The sequence below is a fragment of the Crocodylus porosus genome, unplaced genomic scaffold (assembly GCF_001723895.1).
Source record: "Crocodylus porosus isolate Cpor-Errol unplaced genomic scaffold, CroPor_comp1, whole genome shotgun sequence".
Lineage (NCBI taxonomy): Eukaryota > Metazoa > Chordata > Crocodylia > Crocodylidae > Crocodylus > Crocodylus porosus.
In genome coordinates this window covers 1,935,319-1,961,161 of record NW_017728926.1, presented here as the reverse complement: position 1 = coordinate 1,961,161, position 25,843 = coordinate 1,935,319, and the positions used below count along the sequence as shown (strand labels likewise).

The 25,843-nt window shown below is 47.8% G+C and overlaps 1 protein-coding gene across 1 annotated transcript in view; it reads left to right on the top strand.

Annotated features, from left to right (window-relative positions):
• The window catches only part of RNF207 (ring finger protein 207), a 36,771-nt gene extending 12,628 nt beyond the window's left edge, over window positions 1-24,143 (top strand). Inside the window, exons 3-18 of the mRNA XM_019541164.1 lie at window positions 5,645-5,777; window positions 6,327-6,471; window positions 6,639-6,720; window positions 7,784-7,859; window positions 8,066-8,191; window positions 8,610-8,656; window positions 9,742-9,814; window positions 10,534-10,602; window positions 11,160-11,228; window positions 11,804-11,925; window positions 18,017-18,206; window positions 18,950-19,135; window positions 20,195-20,246; window positions 21,424-21,541; window positions 21,871-21,963; window positions 23,332-24,143. Of these exons, the coding sequence (XP_019396709.1) occupies window positions 5,645-5,777; window positions 6,327-6,471; window positions 6,639-6,720; window positions 7,784-7,859; window positions 8,066-8,191; window positions 8,610-8,656; window positions 9,742-9,814; window positions 10,534-10,602; window positions 11,160-11,228; window positions 11,804-11,925; window positions 18,017-18,206; window positions 18,950-19,135; window positions 20,195-20,246; window positions 21,424-21,541; window positions 21,871-21,963; window positions 23,332-23,506 (1,756 nt within the window). The 3' untranslated portion in view covers window positions 23,507-24,143. The remainder of the gene's footprint in view (window positions 1-5,644; window positions 5,778-6,326; window positions 6,472-6,638; window positions 6,721-7,783; window positions 7,860-8,065; window positions 8,192-8,609; window positions 8,657-9,741; window positions 9,815-10,533; window positions 10,603-11,159; window positions 11,229-11,803; window positions 11,926-18,016; window positions 18,207-18,949; window positions 19,136-20,194; window positions 20,247-21,423; window positions 21,542-21,870; window positions 21,964-23,331) is intronic.
• The last annotated feature ends 1,700 nt before the right edge of the window (window positions 24,144-25,843 follow it).

The following is a 25,843-nucleotide window of genomic DNA, read 5'->3' as shown; positions in this document are numbered from 1 at the left end:
GCACTCTTGTCTTCTAATGCGTTTGCAGTCCTTCCCAGTTTCATGTTATCTAAAAACACACTCAAACTCTCATGTCTGGATTCCAAATCATTAATAAACATGTTGAACAGCAGTGGTCCCAGAAGTGATCCCTGTGGGACTCCACTTGAAACCTTATGCCACCCTGACATGAACCCATTTATAATTACCTTTTGCTTATGGCTATTGAGCCAACTATCTATCTACTTTATAGTGGTTTTGTCTAGGCTACGTTTCTCCAATTTGTTTATGAGAAGGTCATGTGGACTTTGGCAAAAGCCTTAGAAGCCCAGATACACTATCTCCACAGCAATCCCTTCATCAACCCAAGCAGTTGCTTTGTCAAAGAAGGGGATCAAGTTCCTTTGGCACAATTCATTCTTAGGAAATGCATGCCAGGAACTTGTGATCAGCCTTTCCTCCTGCAAATTCTTGCAAACAGACTTCCTGAAGAGATACTCTGGTAACTTCCCATGTATTGATGTAAGACTAACTGGTCTATAGATCCCTGGGTCCTCCTTCTGTGCCTTTTACTACAGTTAGCCCTTTCCAGTCTTCTGATACCTTGTCTGTCTTCCACAGTTTCAGGTATATTATTGTTGAGGGCTCCCAGATCATAGAGTCATAGAAAGTTAGGGTTGGAAGGGACCTCAGGAGGTCATCTAGTCCAAACCCCTGCTCAAAGCAGGACCATCCCCGACTAGATCATCCCAGCTAACTCTTTATCTAATCAGGCTTTAAAAGCCCCTAAAGATGGAGATACCACCACCTCTCTGGGTAGCCTATTCCAGGGCTTTACTACCCCTCCCAGTGAGAATTTTTTTTTCCTAATATCCAGCGTAAACTTCCCTTGCTACAACTTGAGACCATTGCTCCTTGTTCTGTCATCTGCCACCACTGAGAACAGTCCAGCTCCATCCTCTTTGGATCCACCCTTCAGGTGGTTGAAGGCTACTATTAAATCCCCTGAGTCTTCTCTTCTCCAAACTAAATAAGCCCAGTTCCCTCAGTCTCTCCTCATAAGTCCCCTCAGCCCCCTAACCATTTTCATTGCCCTCTGCTGGATTCTCCAATTTGTCCACATCCTTTCTGTATTGGGGAATCCAAAACCTGGACACAGTACTCCACATGCGGCCTCACCAGTGCTGAATAGAAGGGAAGAATCACTTCCCTCTATCCGCTGGCAATGCTCCTACCCATCTGTACTGGTGCATGGGACTGTTCCATCCTACATGCAGGACTTCGTACTTGTCTACTGAACCTCAAGAGATTTCTTTTGATCCAGTCCTTCAATTTGTCTAGATCTCTCTGAATCCTAGTCCTACCATCCAGCATATCTACAATTCCACTAAGCTTGGTATCATCTGAAAACTTGCTTAGGGTGCACTCCATCACATTGTCCAGGTCATTGATGAAGATATTAACCAAGTCATGTCCCCTGGGGCACTCAGCCTGACACTAGCTGCCAACTAGACATTGAGGCCTTAATTACTACCCTTTGAGCCCAACAAGCCAGCCATTTTTCTATCCACCTTACAGTCCATTCATCCAACTTGTACTTACTTAGCTTGCTTGCAAGAATGTTGTGGAAGACCATATCAAAAGCCTTGCTTTTGACCCATACTTTCCATGATCTTCTTGTCGGTGACATACTTGTAGAAACTCTTCTTCTTACCCCTCATATCACTTGCCAGCTGCAACTCCAAGATCTCCTGTGACAGTTTCTTTAGTACCACAGGATGAAGTTTATCAGGCCCTCCCTATTGATTTGAATTCATTCAGACCCATCAAAAATTCTGTCTCTTGTTATTTTATCCCACAGCTCATCCCCTTTCTTATCCAAATAATCTGCATTAGGTTTCTGGTTGTCGATTTTTTTTTTTTTTTTGTACGTGAAGACTGAGGCAAAGTAGTTGTCGAGTAGCTCCCCCTTGTTTGCATCTTCTGTTAAGAGTTTCCCCTGGCTAGTTAACTGTGGACCCACAGCTTCCTTGATCTTTCTTTTCTGGCCAACAGAGTTATAAAACCTCTCCTTGACTTTAGCCTCCCTGACCAGGTGCACTCATTCTTTGCCTTCCTGATTTTTCCCTGCAGGTTCTTGCTATTTTCTGGTATACTTCCTTGCTGACCTGCCCATTTTTTCATTTCCTGTATTCTTTCCTTTTGCATTTGAGGCATCCTAGAAGACATCCTTGTGCAACCACATTAGTCTCTTGCCAATCTGTGTGTGTCAGAACAAGTTCTTGCGGGGCTTTCAATATCATGCTTTTTAGAAGCTCCCAGGCCTCCTGGGTACTTCTGTCCTTTAATCCGTCTTCCCATGGCACCATACCTATTAACTCCTTGAGCTGGTTGAAATATACTTTTTTGAAATCTAGCATTCTAGCTTTGTTGACCTCATGCTTTCCCCATTTCAGGACCTGGCTTTCTGGTCACTTCTTCCCAAGTTGCCCATCACTCTCATACCCTCTGCCAATTCTGCATCCCTGCTGGTCAGTACAAGATAGATGAAGTCTGGTACTACATCCACCCAGGCTCATCTTAAACCAGTTTTGGACATTTTCAAAGTGGTTCATATGCATTGAACTTCTGTTGTGTTACAGATTTGAGCCGGTTTCCAATCACTTCCACTGGTTTGCGTGTAATTTCTGTCCCTAGGCCTTCTCTTCCTTCCACTCTCTGCCTTACTCGTAAATCTAGATGCTGGACCCAGCAGGGTCGTGATCCCAGCTACAGTCATTGCACTCACAAACAGCTAGCCTCTGCTAGATCAGTTCCCAAGCCTTGCAGAGATGGAGATTTTCAGCCTTCCATAAGCCCCGCTGCCCAGACTAGTACCCCCGTCTGTCCCACTAGAAGGCATTACCACACACATGCATACACAGGTTCCAACCCACGCTGTGCACTTTCACTCACTCTGGAGTACATCAGCAAGAAGCAGGTAGAGGCATTCAGCCACATGAGTTCCTGCTTCAGCTTTCCTGGGCTTCCCTCACTCCCTGTACAGCCAGCATTTCTCCCCCGGCAGGTTCTGCACTGCAACCTGCATCCAATACAGACCTGCAGCAGGGAGTCATACTAGCTGTATGGGGCGAGAAGGAAGTGGGGTGGGTGAAGAATGAACTGGATTAAGCTCCACACACCTCTCCCCACACCACCAGCACTCCTTATACTGTACTTCCCACCAGTCCCCCTTGAAAGAGGCCAGTACCCTTATTTCCAAACAAGGGAACAAAGGAGGAGCAAAATGGCTCAACCAATGTCACCCAGCAGGCTGGTAGCAGAGCCAGGTCTCCTGAATCCATCCTACCCACTGAATCCCCTGCCTCCCCCATGAAACAGCCTTGCTGTGCAAGAGTGTCAGCAAACAAATCTAAGGGGCTCTGCAGAGGGAGGCCAGGCTAGCTACTCTAACTGGCCTTCTATCCTGAGGGCTCTGACTCTGACTACATGGTAAGCCCCCCAGTTGTAGCATGGCCTAACTCGTGAGACCAAGCAGTGACAGAGCTCTGCCAGCTGCAACAAGAAAAGCCAGGCAGTGATGAAGTCCTGCCAGCTGCAGCAACTTTTAGCTCTCAGCTTGCTGGCAAAGCTGCAGCAGAGCAGGATGTAGCCCTGAGCTGTGAAACCCAATCCCTCACAGGTGACTTGCAGGCAAATCACCATGTGAGTCTGACTTGCCAGTCTCGTTGCGCAGGGAACGCTTCAGAGTTCCTGTTGCCTCTGAGAACCTGCCTTTCAAGAGAGACTCTCAAGAAGGGGCTGGCGTGGCCGGGGTCTGGTGTCTGATTGTCACACTGTTGGGGTCCTGGGTTTTCCTGGAAGCGTCAAAGTGGCGACAGTACAGATATCCAGGATGTTCTTAAAGGAAGTGGCTGACTCTGTGTAAGGGCGATTCCTTTCTAGCTGCTGTTTGCCAGGAATTGTGCACAGTCCAAGCTTCACTGTGAGTGACATGTTTCAGGTCAGAATCTCTAGTCTCTAAACCGAGGAGCCCTCCTACTTGTTCGTCTGGGCGTGTTCTGCTACAGCAGAGCACCGTTGGTAGTGCCAGATGAGCTTAGACCTGGCCCATGAAGGAAGCACTTGAACTGAGCAGGTTTTCTGACTCAGACTAACCATGCCTTTCACCAAGCTTGGAGGTATTGCAGTAATGCTACTGTATTGCTTTGAGCACTGTTCTCCTTGCTTTTTTAGTTTCAACAACGACTGTGAGTTGGGGAAGGGGACGGGTGATGGGGCAAAGGGATACTCAGGAACTGTTTGACATGATTACAGGACTGGCATTTTGTCTTGGGGCAATTTCTGTCTTCTAGGAATTCTGTTTGCTGTTATTTTGGGACAGCTGTTTGGAGGGTTGTTAGGGGAGGGACTACCATCTCAGCCACTCCTATTGGTTAAGGCACCCTTCTCCACAAGTTATCTCATGGTTTATTTTTATGTTAATATTATTTGCACTCTAGATAATTATGCTATGAGAGAATTTTCATACTTAGCATTTTAAGCAAAAGGATTGCTTATTTCACTCTATGGTTAGGAAGCAACAGTTGAAGGAATCTATGCAGCTAAGTCCAAAGCAAAGCATATACAAAAATTATGAAAAGTGCATGTATAACCATTTAGGAAGTGAGCAATGCCATGCTAGGTTTCAGTATTCCCAATAATGGATAGAGCCAAGTACCAATGATGAAGTATCAACCAAACTGAACTTTAAAACCAACACTTCCCTGTAGCTGAGCAAAGTAGAAACCTGCAAGCTTGGACTGTTCATTTGCAAAAGCTACCATTAGATCTCTGTTCCTAGGGAGTTGGACCTCTGAGGAGAAGACATCTATGAAACAGCCCAATGCGCTGTGTAGAGGGTTTAAACAAACTCAGGAATGCTCAGCGCGGTGGGAATGGCCAGGGCTGAGAACAAAGCACAGGATCAAGATGATGCTCAGGATTGCAGCTTAAATGGAAACACTCACAGCAAACAGGAAATGCTCCTTAAGCCTACGGTAAAATGGGCATCCAGCTGTGATGAAAGTGTACCAGTGCAAACAGAGGCACAGAAATTCCAGGTGTAGAGGGCAAAATACACATGGCCACGTTCTGGTTTGCCTTACAATCACGGTCACTAAGGACCCAGGGGCATCTCTGCCCAAGCGCACAGATGCCGGCCTGGCATTTCAACCACATTTCCACTTAACTAAGAAATTATTCTCTACTGACCTCAATTTCCCCCTCTAGGTGTAGAAACATACAGAATCTTTCCACTCTTACTCCAGCTGCTGTGGTAGCACTACAACACACTGTTAGCCAGGCATCACTGCATTGCTCAGAAGTGATTGCAGTGTATGTCCTGCATTCATGCTTTGGAAAGGACTCGGGGATTGCTGGAGCTGAAAGGGGCTCTAGAAAGGCCAGATGCCAACAATGTTAAACCTTATCACTTCACCCTCGGCAGGAGAGTCCTTTGTTTTTACCGCCTTTCCTTGAGCAAAAGAGCCATCTCTGTACCCCTGTCCCCAGGTTGTCAGCCCCAGGATTATTTCCTTGAACCTTAGGTTCTGTTTGCATCTGGAAGAGTATTTGTTGGCCAGTGTCAGAACTCAGGGGAACCCTCTGTACTTTTCCTCCTCAGACACCAGTCCATCGTGAAAGGGAACAATGGGCTGCCTCCAGTAGACCGGCTCCTCAAGTTCTTGGTGGACAGCTCTGCAGACTGTGAAGAGGAAGTCCAATGTGCAAACTGTGATATGGAGTGTAAGAAACAGGTAAGGCAGGACTCACCATGCCACCTGCCACAAGGCTCTGCACACCACTTTGCAGAAGAAAACAAAGACAGTCCCTGACTGAAGGCCAGCATTTTCAAAGCCAGGACCCCAGATGTCTAGTCAGGCCCCTGAACAAAGTGGCCTAATTTTACCAACTGAAGATCCTCCAAGTCCAAGAAAGGCTAAGTCACAAGAATACTGGCATGAGATCTCATCCTTGGCAATACCAGGGAGGTGGTCATTCTGGCACAAATAGACATGCTTGCATTCCCCACTTCCCACAGCTTGGCCTCCTTCCCTTCAAGACCACAGGAAGGGAGAGTCCCTGGACGATTCAGGAACCCACTTGCTGTGCAAGATGTGAACATCTCTGTACCCCTGTCCCCAGGTTGTCATTCATCCCAGAGCTGACCTCACTGCTTAGCCATCTGCACATTCTAGATCTACACTCTTCAATGCAGCAACAAGAACCAGGCCCCATGTTTGCTGAACATGGTGCCAAGGAGATCATGGCCTTTACTCACATGTGTGCACTCCATTTGCCCTCAGGAAATGGACTCCATGTACTTCTGCAACACCTGCAACCAGCCCCTCTGTAACAAGTGCCGTGAGGAGACCCACAAGGCCAAGATGTTCTCTCGCCATGAGATTGTCTCCTTGACCAAGCGCACTAAGCACATCCACAAGAAATGCTGTGAGTACAGCTCCTCTGTCTGCATCCAGAGCAGTCAGCACATGAACAAGCACCATCCCAGGGAGCATAGTTGCAGAGACAGGAATGGGCACAAGCACGTGGGTGTGGCACGAGCAGCCTCTATTCTAGGGTCTTGTTTAACCCCAGGATGAATTTGTCTCTTGCAGCTCTCCATGAGGAGCCTTACATCATGTTTTCCACAGAGAAAAAATCCATGCTCTGCATTAACTGCTTCCGGGATATGCAGGTGTAAGTAGCAGGGAGATTGGCCCCTCTCCTTCCTCTGAGCCTGAACTTTGGGGTGTTACCGCTCTGCAATCTCTCCTCCTTGGCCCAGGACTGCGATATGCCCTTTCACAGGAGCTGGATGCGTGAAAAGTCTCATGGGAGAGTAATGGTACTTTAGCCCCTCTACTCCACAGTTCCAGAAGTTATTGCTAACTAAGAGAGAGAAGGAACATGGTACACTTTGCAGATATGAACATTAAGCCATGGTTCCTACCACAGTGGAGGGCCTTTGAGCAGGGGCATGGGATGCTTAGGAACAGGATCACATGAGCACAAAGCTCCCCCAGCATTGTCTGGAGATAGTACGTTTTCCAGCTTGCCTGCCTGTGTGAGCAGTAAGCCCCAGTAACCAGGGTTGGAAGACCCAAGTCAGGACTGCGTTGGCTACTGGGACTAGGGGTAGTTGTGCTAGAGGAGGGAAGAGGGTCCAGGCAACAGCAACAATATGCAGCTAAAACCAACACCCCAAACCAGTCTGACAGCCTGGGGGGGTCATGCCACAGGCCAACACTTGTATCCAGCAGGGAGACAAGAATGCCCAAGGAGAAAGTTGTTCTGCTTTGAAGTGACAGACAGCCCTCATCATTTCCACCTGCAAGGTCTGGGCTAAGGGGTCACTTCCTAAAAGTCAACCAGATGGCAGAGAAGTGCAGGGCTCCAGAGAACTGGGATATAGTATTGATATGGTATTGTCTCCCCACGGCTGCAAAGGGGAGCCCTGCCCCCCGAAAGCGCCCCACTTAGGGAAGAAGCATGCCACCCTGCCTTCCAGCAAGCTGGTGTAGGAGCATTCAGCAGGTCTGCATTAGACCTTGCAGAGCCAGCAGTAATGAGCAGTGCCACCCCTAGGGGGACTGGGGGGGGCAGGCAAGAAGGTGGCAGAGAAATGCATGTGAAACAGGGTGGGTCCAACAAACTAACCTGGAGCCAAGTCTGTTAGGTCAGGCTGAGGTGGGTGAGGAAGGTCAGGCAGCATTGCTGCCCACAAGCCCGATTTCCAGGTCTCTGCACTTGTGTATTTCAGAGAGAGCCGAGCCCACTGCATTGACATTGAGACTGCATACATGCAAGGCTGCGAGAAGCTGGACCAAGCAGTGATGGTGGGTCGGGGCTGTGGGACGTACCTGGGATCTGGGGCTGCTCTGTCCAGGGGAGGCTGCTACTGTCAGCACCAGTACTGCATCAATACCGCTGGTTTAAATAACACTCATTGGAATGGCAAGCAGACTGTGCTGGGCGCTGGCCCTGTCCATGGCCCAGCCTCTAACTATATCACCACAGTGTCTGTACCATACTTTCTTCCTAGGCTGTGAAAGAGCTCCAGACATCTACACGAGAGGCCATCGTTCTCCTCAAAGCCATGATCGAGGAAGTCCGCAACAGTGCCAATGAGGAGGAGACTTCCATCAATTCACTCTTCAGCAACATGCAGGTATTGAGGGGTTGGGAGTGGCTCCCGGTTGAACCTCTATTGTTCAGCTGCCCCAGCAGGCGGAGGGTGATGTGCAGCTATACAGCCTCACAGGGCATGAGCTGCAATGCCACCTCCCAACCCTATCCCCAACAAATCATGCTAAAAGGATCCTCACCAAATCAGTGGACACATGGAGCAGATTACTGATTTAGCCCTGGAGCAGAACTGGCTTTTCCTCCCACAAGGCAGCTGTGACATTAGTGGGGTTACTGACTGGCAGCAGCCTCCTTCGCTGGCAGGTTGTCATTTCACAGGGAAGAGTATGCGGGGGGAAAGCCCCACCCACTCTGGACCCAGGGGGACTCTGCCATTAGCAGGGGACTGTAACCTGGAGCCTCAAGTGAAGGGACTGTTTGGCCATCTTTCCTTTTTGCAGGAAAAACTAGCTGAAAGAAGAAAGATGCTTCTGAAAGTTGCTCAGAGGTAAGGCCAGGCTGGACAACTACAGCCTGTTGCACCGGTGTTTGGTTGCTGTCAGCATAGAACATGGAAAGGGGTGGGGGCAGCCAGCTGTTAGTGCCTGCTGCCATGTTCCTGACTGCAAACCCAGGATTTTATGGGCAGCTGGAAGCTGGACTGGATGGGTTTTAGCATCCTGCTCAGAGGACAAGGTGCCCTCTAGTGTCAGCATTTAGATCACCTGCTCAACTCAACTTGATCAATGAGTACAGTGGAGTCGCATCAAACACGCATTTAACTTACGTGAATTCAACTATACGTGCTCGGCAAAAAAACCCTAGAAAAATAACAATTTACTGTAAATAGTGCAGGCGATTCCTCCCGCCATTCCACTCAACGAACGTACGCCCTGGAGCGAGTGAGAGATGGGAGATGTGAATCTGCTGTTCCCTCAGGTGGTCTCAGTTCCCGCATGCCTCTCAGTGTGAGCATCTCACCGTGCTGAGTGCAATTCTAGTATTTAAAGAGATGTATTTTTTGTACAACATGGCCCCTAAACACAAGCTAACTACTTCATCTGGTGCTCAACCAAAGAAACAGCAATCTGTTCCAATGCTGGAGGAAAAATTGGCTGTGTTGGACTTATTGAGAGATGGTATTTTCAAAGGTAATTTTGACTATACGCGATTTTCGCCTTACGCGTCGATTTTAGAACCTAACCCCTGCGTAAGATGCAAGTCCACTGTACCTCTCCTCCTTCACCACAGTGCTGGCCACTGCCCTGAAGCCTGACTCCCAGCAGATGTGTTCCTTTGTTCCCCCTCAAAGAGAGGCCCTGGGGTCACACTGGAAGCTCCTGCAGGGACTTCCTTTGCTTGCCTGATAATGCAGGCAACAGTCATAGTCCCGCTTTTTGGTGAATATTTTTTACCACCACCCTTTAAGCATTCTGGAGGCCAGAGATCTGCAGGGAGAGTGCTTGGAGTACAGCAAGATGCCCACCTGCCCCCTTCTGCAAAGCCAAGCTCCAGGCTGGGCTCTGGGCTGGCACTTTCTTTAAGCAGCCCAAGCCCAGGGCTAAGGTTAAATTAATTTTGTCTCACTTGCAGTCAACATGAAGAAAAGGAAAAGGCATTCAAGGAGCAGCTCTCCCATCTGGCCTCCTTGCTCCCTACCCTGCAGGTAAGAGTTGGCATGTGCCCAGGAAACCTTCCTGAGAAGCCTTGATGCACCATGCCACTAACCAGCCCTCTGACAGGAGAGCTGGCTGCCTGGTCTTGGAGCCACAGCAGCCTTTGCCTACTCCTTTGTGATATGCCTCTGGGAGTGCTAGATCAGCATGGCTATGAGCCCTTCCCTGGCCCCATACTGGGAGCCTGGGGAACAAGGGTGCTTGCCAGCAGTTGGCAAGGCCATGTCTTCACAGATCTCTCCGCTCCCAGAAACATTTTCTCAGCAAACAAGCAGTGACACTACTACAAGGGAAACCAAGCCAAAACCCGAGGGGTGCTGAGTGACTGCAACTCCTGTTGAGCTGCACTGTACTCCTGACGACTCCAGCAATGCAGAACTGTACCTATGGGTATCAGTGAAAGCAACAGATAGTCAGTACCTCCCTGGATTTGTCCAGGCCTATGGCTGAAACTGTGCAATCCCATTCCCAGAAGGGTAGCTCTGTTGCCTACACAGCTTGGTTTTGTTCCCACAGGTGGTAGGGATTTTCTACCTGGTCTTTTTGGGCCATATTACCACCCTTGCTGCTGTGACCTCTGCTGGTCCAGCACTGATTGTTTTCACCTGCAATAAGGTGCCCCATGAATGAGAGAAACCTCTTTCCAGGTCTGGAGGCTGGGCATGTCACAGATGACTAAAGTAATACTGCTACCTCTCATCATGCCCAGGTCCACCTGGTCACCTGCTCTGCTTTTCTGAGCTCTGCAAACAAAGCTGAATTCCTGGATTTGGGATACGTAAGTACATTTGGAGAACAGCCTGCTTGCTTGTGCCAGAACAGGCCCAGAGCCAGACATCCCGCCAGGGAACGAGGGCTGGGCATGCTGCTCTGAGGAAAGAGCAACCAGTACTCTTCACAAATGGCAGCTGAGCACTTTCCCTGAAGTGAGAAAGCTCCTGGCTCAGCCTGGCATGCTCTAGGGGTTTTTGGTCTCCTCTGCACCTTGGTGTCTGCTGAGATGGGGAGGAGAAATGCTGGGATGGGGTGACCTCACCTGAGTAAGAAGCCAGCATTTTCCCTGCCGGGCTTCCAGGCAGGAAGACAGCCACACAGATGCGTGCAGGCAACCCTGCACCAAGGCCCCAGGACCCTCACTGCCCCCTGAAGTCCTGAAAATTGGATCAAAAAGTCATTCCCTGTTGACCATGTAAAGATGCAAGTGCTCAAAGATGCACACAGGAAGGTGCCCGCTCCCAGGATTATGGAGTGCATCTGGCTTTGGCCAACAGGCCGAGCTAAGCCAAGCCATCAACGGTAACGCAAGATCCCCTGTGTTTTACTGGCTCATTTCAGCAACTGATGGAGAGGCTGCAGAAAATAGTGAAGCTCCCACACCGCCTGAGACCCACCCAGACGAGCAAGGTCAGTCCTTTCCTTAGCCCACAGTGCACAGCTGCAGAAATTTCCAGGGCTTTGGTCCTGGATACAGCCTTTGCCTAGTCGTACTGGCACCCGTTCCTGGCCTGCCCTGTACCTGTCTTCACCTTAACTGCAGACCTCCAAGACAGCAGTGTCACACTCTCTGCTCTTACTTCCTCACCTCCCCAGCTCCATGCTGCCACCTACTCACTAATCTTGCACAAAACACCTAGCATCCAAAGAGCTGTCTTCGTCTATAAAACTAAAAGCCCTCCACTGGGCTAGTTCCATCCGGTTCTAATGGACATTTCATCCTTGCCTGCATGAAGAGTATTTTACCTCCCCACCAAATGAAGAGAAAAGAAGGACTTCCCTCATAACTTTGCCTTGCAGTCAGCTGTAGCTGATGCTGTGAATCCTGTCAGCTAGTTCTCAAAGCACAGACTCCTGCACTGCCTATGTTGGTGTCTTTGCCCCAGGGGTGACTGCACTGGCTGGCAGCTGAGCAGCAGAATATTCACCGAAGGGAAAGCCCGGCCACCAGACATGCTAATCTATTCCCTTTTTGCCCTGTTCAGATAAATACCGAATACCGGGCAGAGTTTGCCCACTGCTTGGAACCGCTGCTGATGTTGAATCCACGCCGCTCAGTGGTGGGAAGTGGAGGTGGCATTGGACCTGGCATTAGCAATGGAAACATGTGAGATGCTGCTTCTCAGCTGTATTTGGGGAAGGAAATGACAGACTGCTGGTGCCTCCAATATCAAGCATAACATTTGGAGGAGAAGTATTGAAGTGAAGTTGTAGCCCTGATGGTCTGGGAGTTATGCGAGAGGCAAAGATTTTTTTTGGGCGATATCTTTTAATGAACAAACTGCGTGGTTGATACAGACTTAGACAAGCTTTTGAATGCAAATGTGAAGAATGCTTTCACATTCAAAAGCCTATGTCTTTCCCAATCATTCAGCTGTCCAAGAAAAGATATCACCCACAGAAATACCTGCCTCTTGAAGAAGTCCTAACTTAGTACAGTATAGGCCAAAAAAGACAGTTTTTGTAAGTGAAAACTCAAAAAAACACACCTTATAAGAACGGTCTTAGAAAGAGGCTGTGACAGGTAGTTGTGCATTGGATTAAATCTCTCACTCTTTAAACCACCAGCCCAGGCACATTCAGAGCAAAGTCACTGCTAGACTCAGAGAGAGCAGCATCCCTCATTACCATGGTCTTTGTGGGCTGGTTTTGAATGGTTTAAATTTGGTAAAGTAACCTAACTTGATACAGGCACAAAGATAACACACAGAGAAGCTTTAGAAAAACTAGCATGGCCCTGACAGACCCATTCAAAGTGGCTTCAACCAAAAGAGCCACCACTGTACATCAAATGCAGAGCCAAAAGAGGTTACAACAGCCACATTAGCCACTGTCCTGAGCAATCTCCAAGAGGCCCACTGCTACAGCTTGGAGTGCCAGTTTTACGCATGTGCTAGCATTAAGTAGACCAGCAGGTCTAAGCAGTTAGTGTTCCCAAAAGGAATGGCCCAGTAGCAACAGCTTGAAGCAGGTATCTTGTGGGTCACCCTCTGAAAACTGCCTGCATGCCAGTGTGCTTGGGGGGACCACCTAAGACCTGCAACAGCATACTATTCTAACACAGCCCTGTTTCCTGTAGATGCCAACCCAGAGCACTTCATCCAAATATCCTGCCACTTGAACACAGAGCTCCATCTTTCCAGTTAACTGCCCTTGAGCCTGTCATGGGAAGAGGTGTCCTAGGGACAGTGCCTGCAAACAGCTGTGCTGATTAATGACAGGAATAAGTATAGAGGCTTAAACTGACAATTCCTGGAAACCAGGGTTTGGAGCACAAGGGCAAGCTGAGTGTCTACAGGGGAAATAGCAGGGGACCCAGGAAATCAGGTTGTCCTTGCTGCAGAGTTGTGAGCACAAGCTGGGGCAGCTTCAGGGAGCTCTGCTTTAGTTTTGCAACAGCTTCAAGCTGTAGCTAGACCCTCACAGAAATTCCCCAGCGTACAGATCGACTCTTCCCAGTAAATATTAGCCAGTTATTTTTACATGACCAAAGACAGATAACATTTGTTCATCAGTGCCTGGCACCTTCCCTAATTCTGCTCAATGTGTAAATCCCACTGCAGGAGAATTGCCAAGATCTAGCAGGAAAACAGCATGCATTACCAAGAAACACCTCCATTACAATAATCATTTACAAGGCTGCAGCCCTCTCTCCTGATCCACAGGAAATGCAGCAAAAGGATATGGATTACATACTAGATCTCATACAACAACTACTGCTAAATTCCCAGCGAACTTGTCACTCACAGCTAGGGGAACTTCCAAAGTAACTGAGGGATGCTGGAGGAAAAACCCTCCTCCCCAGCAGAGATTTAATTGGGAGAAGTCCAAATGCCCACTTAACCCTAGGATACGTTTTACCAAGCTCCCCTAAACACAGGCTCTCAGAACCCAGGTGTGGGCATCTCAGAGCTGGACAGCAAAGGCAGGCTGAGCACCTTGTCTGCCCAACTCTGCTGCTGTGCTCTGTCTTGCAAAGCACACTGCCTCCCAGACACAGATGGGGTGGAAAAGCCGAGCAATGCTAAATTATTGTGACGGGAACTCACTTGCCATCCCAACTAATTAACTGCTCCTGACTGCTGTCCTGGGGCAGAGCTAACACCACTGCAAGTTACATGCTGCAGAAACTGCCTGCCTCACCTGCATGCTGGGTCTCAGCTGAGGCCTTGCACAGCCTATTCATCTGCCACTATTTTTATCAGAATTTCAAAGAACTCTCCAGGGCACAGTTCCCTTGCACTGGATATATTTAGGCCTATTGATGTCATGGGCAGGCTAGGCCCCTCCAGTATGCTCCAGCTGCTCTCTGCACAAACAGGGCAAATAGTTTCTCATTGTGACGCAAGGACAGCTCCTCGTTTCCAGCCAGGCTTTGCAGTGTAAGGAAACTAATGGTTTTGCCGGGAGCTCAGAGAGTCTTTCCTTAGCCCAAGGCACACTTCAGCTACATTTAATGAGCTGCTGCCTTCCACCAGAAGTGGATTCTGACGAGAAACAGGGAGCTGCACCTCAAGAATCCAGCAGAAGCTGCTGAGGGGGTGCCTGGCCACGTCCGCTGATCAGTGAGCATGGATTCGCTGGGTAACGCATAGCAGGTACTGGACATAGGACCACAGGAAGGGGCATTTGAGCACAACAGGTAGTACTGCCTTGCTTTAAGTTTAATGCTTCCTACAGAAGGGTTTGGTGATTGTTAGGCAGGAGACAGAAGCTAAATCATGCTGCAAGTAGATTTTTTGTTTGCTTGTCCAGTTGTTGCTCCTTTGCTGTAATGGGTAGCAATTTTCGGATTCAAATCATTTTATACATCTTAATGCATCTTCCTCTCTCCTGAGGCTATTATACAGAAACCAGTATCTCCACTCCAAGGTATTACTGCTGGAACTTACTGATCTCTAGAAGGATTTTCTACCTTGAGCAGCAAGAGAGCAATGTATATGCCTTGTGCACAAAGTAAGACATCTTAAATGTCATTAGTCCAGGGATCATGTACCAAACTGTCAGATGTATAGCACTCTAATTCCTGAACCATGGCAACCTTCTCATCAGTAGTACAAGGAGACTCAAACTTAGTCATAGGTGACAGTAACGTGCAACCCAGCACACTCAGGACCCATTGAAGGGTTTCCAAATGCTGTTCCAAGTGGACACTGGTTCTCCCACCTCAGTGTCATTCTCCACAGCATCATAAACTTTCTGGCTCTGGGACTAGTCTCAGGTTGCAGGCTTTACATACAAAGACATGTTCAAAAGGTACAGTCTACAGGAACAAACCATGCCAATGTGCAGGAAGACTAGCAAATATGGTAAAGACCAGATTGGCTTGGCAGGGTACTCTTCAATGAGCTAACATACAAGAAGGAAGCTTACAAGAAGTGGAAACTTGGACAAATGACGAGGGAACAGTACAAGACTATTAGTTATGGATGCAGGAATGAAATCAGGAAGGCCAATGCACAACTGGAGTTGCAGCTAGCAAAAAACATGAGGGATAACAAGAAGGATTTTTGTAAGTATGTCAGCAACCAAAGGAAGATCAGGGAAGTATGGGTCCCTTACTATATAGGGGAGACAACCTAGTGATAGATGATGCAGAAAAGGCTGAAGTATGCAATGCCTTTTTTACCTCAGTCTTCCCAGCACAGTTTGGCAAGAAGGTGAGCAGCCAACAGTGGTGAAAGAATAAGTTAGGGACTATTTAGAGAAGCTGGACACATACAAGTCTATGGGGCAGGATGCAATGCACCCGAAGGTGCTGAAAAAGCTGGCTAATGTGATTGCAGAGCTGTTGGCCATTATCTTTGAAAACTTGTGGCTATCCAGAGAGGTCCTAGATGATGGGAACAAAGCAAACATAGTGCCCATATTTAAGAAAGGGAAGAAGGAAGATCTGGGGAACGACAGACCAGTCAGCCTCACCTCAGTCCTTAGAAGACATCATAGAGCAGATCCTCAAAAAATCCATTTCTAAAGCACCTGGAGTAGAAGTTGGTGATTAGGAACAGTCAGCATGAACTCATCAGTGGCAAGTGATGCCTGACTAACCCGATTGCCTTCTATGAGATGACTGGCTCTGTGGATGCAGGGAGACCAGTGGACATGACACACCTTGACTTTAGCAAGGCCTTTGATATGGTTTCCCACAACATTCTTGCAAGCAAGCTAAGGAAGTACATGTTGAATGAATGGACTGTGAGATGGATAGAAAACTAGCTGGATTGTTGGGCTCAAAGGGTAATAATCAATGGCTTGATGTCTAGTTGGCAGCCAGTATCAAGTGGAGCACCCCATGGGTCAGTCCTGGGGGCCAATTGTGCTTAATATCTTCATTAACAATCTGGAAGATGCATAGAGTGCTCCCTCAGCAAGTTTGTAGATGACACCAAGCTGCAGGGAGCAATCGATATGCTGGATTGTAGAGCTAGGATTCAGAGAAACCTAGTCAAATTGGAGGACATGACCAAAAGAAATTCATGAGGGTCAATAAGGACAAGTACAAAGTCCTGCATTTAAGACAAAACAATCCTACAAACCAGCACAGGCTGAGAACTGACTGGCTAAGCTGCAGCTCTGCAGAAAAGGACCTGAGAGTAGAAGTGGAAAATAAGCTGAATATGAACTAGTGTGCCCCTGCTGCAAAGAAAGCTAATGACATACTGGGCTGCATTAGTCAGAGTATTATTGGAAGATCAAGGGAAGTGATTCTTCGCCTCTATGTGAGGCCACATCTGGAGTACTGCATCCAGTTTTGGGCTCCCCACTACAGAAAGAATGTGAACAAATTGGAGAGTCCAGCAAAGGGCAATGGAAAAGTTTAGGGGGTTGGGGCATGTGACTTCTAAGGAAAGACTGGGGGAACTGGGTTTATGGAGTCTGGAAAAGAGAAGACAGTGAGAATTTAATAGCGGCCTTCAACTCCCTGAAGGGTGGTTCCAAAGAGGATGGATCTAGATTGTTCTCTGGTGGCAGATGACAGAACAAGGAGCAATGGTCAAGTTGCAACAAAGGACGTTTAGATATTAGGAATAAACAGTCTCGCTAGGAGGGTAGTAAAGCACTGGAAGAGGCTGCCCAGAGAGGTTATAGAATCTCCGCTTTTTAAGATGCGGATGGACAAAACCTTGGCTGGGATGGTCTAGTTAGGGCTGGTCCTGAGGTCCCTTCCAACCCTCATTTTCCATGATGTAGGAAAGAAAGACAGAGATGCACTAACTGCAGCACTGAAACAGGAACTCCAATCACATCCTTCCCACTCAATACTGCTGCTGTAATGCAGGGAGCTTTTCCTGCAAGAAGCATCTCTATGCATCAGTAAATCACTGACCACAAATTTCTCTTCGAGCGCGGGAAACAGGAGTGCAGTGCAGGAATGGTCAGCTCAGCTGGGTGTAACAGCCACTCCATTCCACACTGCATCTGCTGAAGGCAAAAGCCTCAGTCTTTTAAGCAATACATACACCTCATTTACATAAATGAAAGGAAAATCAGCCCCATTGACTTCAGTATAGTTACTCAATTTATACTGGGATAAGTGAGAATCAGAACTGCTGATATGACCCCAGAAGAGCTGGCAATTTTGCTGCTCTTCTGTCATTATGGCCACAGATGTTTCACCTTCACCCAAAGGAACAGGTGGTTCCAGCAGCAGCAAGCACACAACCAATCAAGTTAATGAGCTTCCTAAGAACATATCAGAAATTAAAACTGAAATCTGATGTTTGGGGTAGTAAGATCTGCTTCTTACAAATACAGATAGCAGTGGAGTGGCACTGCCTTGACTTAGCAGGACAAGTCATTCTTCTAGCTTAGGCCTTCTCATTATTAACTGCTAATAATGTAATGTTCTTGGTGTAATGCTCCCAGCTAACAGCAGCTGTGAGGTTAACCTCTTCTGTATTTGGTGTAAGGAAGGAACCCGTCACATAGAATGAGGAAATCCCAGCTTTGTCCTGCCCTGTAAGAAGCTCTGTTCAGGGAGGAAGCAGCCTCTCTTTAATAGTGACCAAATGCAGTTGGGAGAGGTTGTTGCCTTGTTCCATAGAAAGGACAAAGGCTGCCAATGTTGTCCCAATAAGCCCATTTCGCAGCAGGTACAACTGAGGCAGAGGGAGGCACTTAATGGTTTGGTTTTAATAAAGGGCAGTTTTAGGTACAGTTTCTGACTTGAATTTCTGCCTCCTCTGTTGCTGTTGAAGGATCGCAGGCGGCCAATGCTCCAAGACACTGATTGTACCAGGCTGCCCCCCTTCTTATGATAAAATGTCCATGAGTTCCATTGTCCGAAAGCCAACCATGCATCGGTACATCAGCACCAAGGTCCTGCTGGCTGAGGGTGGAGAGACACCCTTTACCGAGCACTGCCGCAACTACGAGAACATGTACCGGGTAAGAAGGGGGTAGGTGGAGGATGATTTGCCACTGCCCATGATGCATCAGCCCGGGAAGTGTCCTTCTGGGAAGAGGTTCTCTTCACAAAACAGACTCAGTGCCCAAATGGGAAGAAAAATGCAACACAACTCCTGTGACAGTACAGGGCAACCCACACTGAGGAGCAGGGGTGAGAAAGATGGTGAAGGAGCCTAGTTCTCCAGTTAAAGGCTCTCCACTGCTACCAATTCATTAGCACTGCATCTATTCATTTCATCTTCATCGCTTGCTGTTTGGTCATGTAAAAACAAAAAATTAGAAACTTTAGGCCCAGTCACAGTGGAGCTACTAACTGGCCTTGACTAGGCACACTGTCTGCAAGTACGTCCCAGGTGTGTAAATGTTAGGGGCTTACAAGCTTGATGGCTTTTAGCTAGAACCCAGGTAACGAGGGAGGTGCAAAGTCCAGGCAGACATACAGATTGAAATCCCCAAAGTCTCCTTTGGGACTTGAGAGAGGGAACCTGTCCCATATGCAGTGATCAGGCCTTCTATCCTTCTAGCAGTGACCTGGGGCTCCTGTTAGATGCCTGGGATAAATAGAGATTCCCAGGGAGAATACAGCAGTGGCAAGAAAATCACAGGTATGGGATATTGAAAAACCAACCCTGCCTGAAAAACCTCCCCTTCTCTAGCCAACCCTCCATCTCCTCAGGAGAAAATGGCCCAATCATTCCCCTCCTTTCATGTTTCCAATTCAGACCCTACAGACAGAGATTCAGAACCTGAAAGACCAAGTGCAGGAGCTGCACCGTGACCTCACAAAACACCACTCCCTCATCAAGACGGAGATCATGAACGAGATCCTGCAGAAGTCCCTCCAGGTGGATGTGCAGATCGCCTCGCAGTACTCATCTGTGGAAATGATGCGGAGCATGTTTGAAGAGGTATGCGTCCTATAGCCAGAGGTGCAGCCCATCCACCACCACAGCTGCCAGAGAATGGGGAAGAAGAGTGCTTAGGGACACGTTCTGGAATTCTGCCAGTTCTGAAGCCCAAGTCATCCAGAACCGAAAACCAGTGCCTCTCAGAGTGGGAAGGACAGGTAGCACAGTACTTTCCTAGCACAGCTGGCTTCTTGCCCCACATTTGCATACTTCAAAGTTCCCTTAAATGAATAAAGCATAGGAATGAGTGAGACCAGCACTGCAGATTCACTTTTCAGGTAGGAAAAGGAGGGCAGAAACATGGTGGACCAGAACAATATTATAATGGAAACATTAGTTTAGATTTAGGTGCAGAGGTCAACATTATCTGCCAAGACTTCTCCTATTCTGCCAGACCAGAACTGCCTCCACATCACATTCTCTACAATGGCCACGGCACAGCCCAGAGACTGGCACCAGGTTCCAGTTAGCTAGCATGGATGGTGCAAGCAGTCAAGCCTAGCACCACAGATATCAGAGCAGGCTAATTTACACTGCTAAAGAAGATAAATTAGCCTGCACCAAGCTTCATTCTCCCACAGATAGGCTGCTACTAGCTTGGGTATTTCTATGCTACACTGGGGCAACTGCCCCACAGAAATACCCAAGGATTGTTCTCAGCAAACTGTACTGTGTTGGGAGGTGGGTGAAGTGGCTGCACATAGGGTCTGAGCCCAATCACTATGCACCCAGGCAGACCGACTCAGATCCTAAACAGAGATAGGAACTTTGGGAAATAGCAGTCCCAAGTCCTGGATACTGCATTATCAGACTTGCCTGTAGAAAGGATTTAATGCCAAGTCACAAGCTTCCTTCTTGCTTTCCACAAGCAGGTCACAAGAAATACTCTTGGTGGGCACTGAAGGCTTCTGATGCTCTTGTGTTTGCAGCCTTCACTTAGATGCTGAGGAACAGGCTCTCCCAGACTGAAACAAGGACCAATAAATAGCAACATCCAGGGGAGAGTACATCTCAGTCCTCCATTGCAATGCACTGTCCAGCTCACTGTTTTTGTTTCAGATTTGGGAGGAAACATATCAGAGGGTGGCAAATGAGCAGGAAATTTATGAAGGTATCTGTGACTGCCCATCCACTAACCCACTGAACCTTCAGGACATTGTGCCTCCACCAACTGTTATTCTATAACATGCATTTGCTATGCTAAATGGTATTGACACTTTGCAGCCTGTGCATGGCCATAGCATATCCACCTTAAAGGGGACATTTCATACCTGAGAGCTGCTAAATTGCTCCTTTGCACACTGTGCTAAGGCTGTCCTGTGTGGGAACCCACATAGAGTAAAAGACCTTTCCCAGCTGGCACAATCCTACATACAGATATACTGTGACCTCTCCCCCCTAGCCCTGCTGTTCCCCCTCCAACCTACCATTACTCTCCCTTGTTCCATGCTAAATGGCTAGACAAGGATACGTCAGCAACACCCCCCCCTCCACCTACCCAGATTCAATTCCATGAAGGGACGATGAGAGTGAGGAAGTTACAGTAACTGTCCAGCCACTTCCCACCACAGACAGGAGCTGACAGTGTCAAGCCTCACTGCAGACAGAGCCTAGAGCAGGGGTCAGCAACATTTTTGGGCAGACTGACAAAAACACTTGCAACCTCAACTTATAAGATGTTGGTGTGCCAGGGGTAGATGGCAGTGGAGCTGCAAAGGGCCCAATCCTTGTTGTAGCAGAACAACCCTGGCCCCTTTCCCAAGGTGCGAGTGCCAAACAAAATGCTTTCACATGCCACATTCTGGCACGTGCCAGGGGTTGCCTACCCTGGCCTAGAAAATAAAGGGCAAGAAAAAAAACAACAGTCCAGAATTTAAAAAAAAATGAAAACAGCAGCCTAAAGAAGGTCTAAAGCAACACAGCTGAGTACAGAGCAGAGACTGAAGCATCTGCTGAGCAAGGTGGCTTTGCAGGCCCTTTGTGAGCTGCTGGCTGAATGCAGCACAAGATACCAGCATGAGATGCTTCAGGGTTTTTTTTGACTACTAACATTTGCCCAGTAGCCTAGAACACAGCCTGAAACTGAAAGCATCAATATATAACAAGGTTCCTGATGGACAAAGAAATGCAGGCTATCATATTGGGTGACTCAATAAAAGCATGTCAATGGCAGTCGGAGGGCCAGGAGTCAAATGGCCCTTGAGGCAAACCGGCTTGCAGATCAGAAGCTTTACTTTGACCAACAGCACATCACCAGATGCTATGACAATGTGCTCTTTTCCACGCAGCACAGTTACATGATCTGCTGCAGCTGAAGCAGGAGAACAGCTACCTGACAACCATCACCAAACAGATTGCCCCTTATGTCCGCTCCATCGCCAAGGTGAAAGAACGGCTGGAGCCTAGGTAAGGAAGCAGGCACATTTCCCCATGTGGAGGGCTTGACTTACTTTGAACTGTGTACATGGGCCTCACTGTATAGGCCCTCAAATGGACACTGTTCCTGCTAGGTTGCCAGTTACCCTCTCTCATTTTAGGAGAGGTAAGGCATCCTGGAGTGGGGAAGGGGGAACAGAGGTTAGGGTGAAGAGAGGAGACAAGAAAATTTGCAGTGGCCAAGCCATACTTTGGATGTTCAGTAGACATAAAACGTTGGTCTTTATTGCTACTTGTGGCTGAAAAAAATGTGAGCAGTGATACAACTACTGCAGCTGACTTCTGTCTTCCCCTTTCAGATTACAAGAGCCCAAGGAATTGAAGGATGACCCATCAGAAACTTTGCTCAAAATTTATGACGACAGCACAACAACTACTGACATGCAGCACAGGTAGAGGATGGAAGTAAATGGCTTAGGAGGCAGAAAGCCTGTCAGAATATGACACTAAAATAAGTCAAGGCAGTGATTATCCCTCTTCTTGATATAATTTTAATTGAAAACGTTAAGGAAATGCAGGTAGGCAGCTTCCAGGCAACACAGGCGTTGCAACCTAAGAACATAAGGCTCTAGCCACAGGTCCATCTAGCTCAGTATCCTGTATTGTACAGTGGCAGGGAATGGCAGGGAGGTTGTGGTGTCACATGCACTTGAGAGTTAGGAGTTGGGGTTTTTGAACACTACGTGTCCTCACCAAGTTGCAGCTCACCATTCAGCTTCTGCGTACATTCTCTCCCCCACCCCCAAATGCATTTTAGAGTTATAGATACTGAATAAAACTCCCTTGGTATTCAACAAGAGGCAAATGGGAAGAAAAAATGGTTTAGGAGTACTTAAACTGAGAGTTTGTTTCTAGACATGTAGTCTGAAAGGGTTCAGAAGCTAGGATTTTCAGTGGCACCTGGAGAAGCTACCTTGCAACCAGCATGCAAATACAAAAAGTACATTTTACCCATTTGTTAAAAAAAAATGGAATTTGGTGGCAAAGATGTGGATGAGGAAAAAGGACAAAAAGAGAATATCTTTAACAGGCAAGGCGGACAAGGTTCCAAAGAACCTTGTCAGCCTATGTCCTTAGGCCAACACAGCTACAACCTACACCCCTTTAATAGACAAGGGAAGTACAGCCAGGAATGCTCTCACCTATCACTGCAAGGCAGCAGCTGAGGGAAAGCATGGGAGGAAATAGAATACAGCAGCCAAAGCCTTTCAGTGCTGCTCTATACACCTACCTGTTATTTGACAACTGGTGCACTCCACCTGGGAACTGAATGCAGAAGGGAACAGGGGAGGGAAGAAGCACAGCCTTGTCAGTTGTCCATCTGTCAGCCCTGTCAAGTAGTCTCATTGCCACTGCAAATGCATTTAGTGGTGGTGTGAAGCTCCCTGCTAGCCATGGCTGGAAGGCTGCAGACACTCACCCAGTGTCAAGGGCAGGGGGTAGACATCAGAGTTTTTACTTCTAAACTGCTTTAAACTGATAGTGACCCAAGTAAAGCCCATAAAGAATATGAATATTCATAAAGGGTAGGAAAGACTTAATAAGATGACTCATTTTAATCATCTCTACCAGAAATACTACAAACTCAATACAGAAACTATGGGAGAACTGAGAATAAAACCACTGCATGGCAGCTACTGGTCATAACAACAGTGGAGTGATCATCTAGCAGCCTTCTTCTATATAAGAGCTCATAAATAAAATGAGCAAGCCACAGGGCAATTAGTCTCTGATTTGTCAAGGTGCCTTCTCTACTCTAGGAATGACTTGACAAGCAGCAGTGAAGACAGTAAGGAGACTACTCTGGAGCCTAAAGTGGACAATAGAACCCTGAAAATTCTCACTGGTGATCCTCTGCTGAAAACCAAAGACTGTTACAGAGCCAAACAGAAAAGTGGGACAGACAGCCCCAACCAGGAGGAGTCTGCAACTTAGTAATGGAGAGCGTCACGAAAGCTGTATTGCTTTTCATTTAATACAGGGAAAAAATAGCAACAGCTGTTTAATTATTAGTTTCTCAAGTGCATGGTTAAGTCAGGGCTGTGTGTTACAGAGAATCTATTCACTGACAGACTTGACATGAGGGAGGACCAGCATTTCCAAGTTTAGCATGACAAAAACAAAGTCTAGAATTGTAGGATAAAGCTTCAACAATTCAGCAGGCCCCAGTATGGTTTTCATTACACCACCTGGGTTAAATTTGTTTTCTTTGGTACCCCTACATCAGTCATTTTGGCAGTTATTGCATCTTCCCCAATGAAATCTGCATTCAGCAGATAAATCCGTACCTAAGCCACAACGCTTCTGAGTACCTAGACAGCTTCAAGCAGCAAAATCTGCTAAGCTTCTGGAAGTTTGCATAACAACGCAGTAGTATTAAGCATGATTTTGACATTGTGCCTATTTATCTTTTGTGTATTGATTTGTTTCAGATGCATAAAAGCAGCCAGATCTATATAGGGCATCTTCACTGTTTTCCTCCCTCAGCTTATAGATTTTTTAAAAGTTTAATCAGCAAAAGTATTCTTCTGTCAGTCTCCTTACATGACCTCAAATCTGTCTCCCTTCTCCCGTTGCTTGTAAGATGGGTTTTTTTGCTTGTTGGTTTTTTGTTTTGGGTTTTTTGTTGTTGTTGGGGTTTTGGTTTTTGTTTTTTTTTGAGGGGGGTTACACATTCATAAAAGAAAAAAAAAAAAAGAAAAAACTTGAACTCATCTCATTACACTGAAGTAATGGCAACCACGCTCAAAAATGTTCCTCTGTTTATGCTGCAGAGTCCTCAAGTTTTGTTTTCCATACAACATGAACTTTTTACGCTGGAAGTCTGAAAAAAAATAAAATGTCAAACTGAATGCTTAGTCCAGTAGGGTTGTTATTGCATGGTGCACTGAACTGGGAAGTAGAGACTACCAGAGTCCGCTAACCACAAGTAGGACCAAAACATGCCCTCCAGCAGGCATGTTACAGAATCACCACAACTGTTCAGATTACTTTGATCAAGTGCAGATTTATTTAAGAAATGTAAAGTAAATATCAACATCTGCAAAAGAGAAAAACCCTCTTAAATAAATATTTCTTACGGTAAAAAGAATAGAACCACTCTTAGTTTAATACATACTTAGTCTCAGCAGGCTGTTCTGAGAGCTTGCTCTAAATGGATTGCGGAGTGATTCTAGCAACTATACATCTTTTTTTTTCCCCCAGCATAAAACAAACTTCAGATAACTGGCAACATAACAAGTTAGTGGTCTCCTACTGCAATAGGAATGCTGAGGTGTTTGTTTTCAAAGCAGGAGCCCACTTCCTCATTATATTCCAAGCCAACAGTTAGAGGTGCACCAATACATCAGTCCCATATCGGATCAGCACCAACATAAAGGAAAATTCACCATACTGGCAATCAGGTTTTTTTGGCTGATGTGGCCAATAAATGACCCGTGCATGTGCGCATCCGCAGCACAGCACACAGGTGGTCAAGAGCGCAGCCTGGCAGCATGGACAGCAGGCAGGTCCAGCTGGTAAGTCTGTTGTGGGGGAAGGAGGGCAGATCGAAGCCCCTGCAGCGAGGGAGGGAGCAAAGCTGGGGCTGGGGTAGGGGCACGCACTGCACAGCCAGGGCAGGGCAGGGTGTGGGACAGAACCACAAGCAGCTAGCTCGTTGGGGTCGGATCGTCACTCCTGCTGCTATATGCAACCCAGGAGGGCATGGGGGGCACGACCCTCCGGATCTGTGCAGCAAGAAGGTGGGCTGCCGCTGTGGGCTGGGGTCGGAGCTGTGCCGGGCTCTTCCCAGAAGGGGGCTGGGCTGGGCTGGGGCTGCACTCAGGGCAGGTGGCGGTGGTGCTACAGCAAATTTTGGGGGTAGCTGTAGACCCCGCATAGTCCTCTCCCAGCACCACCACCCCCCGCGCTGAGTGCAGCCTGGCCCACCACCCCCGCTGGGAAGAGCCTGGCCCCAGCCCCAGTCTGCAGTGGCAGCCTGCCCTCACCCCACCTGCAGATCTGGGGGCACAAGCTGCCTCCATGCCCTCCCAGAGTGTGTACGATACTGAGAGCCCCCCTCCCCTCATACCTCCCAGACAAGCCACTCGCAGCTCCATCCTGCCCGGACTGTGCAGTGCCTGCCCCAGCCACACTCCCTCCCTCACCATGGGGGCCTTGATCTGGCCTCCCTCACACGCCTTCCCCCACAACAGACTTATCAGCTGGACACTGCTCTCCATGCTGCCCAGCTGCATATTGGAATAGAAACAGTATCGGCCAATATGGCTT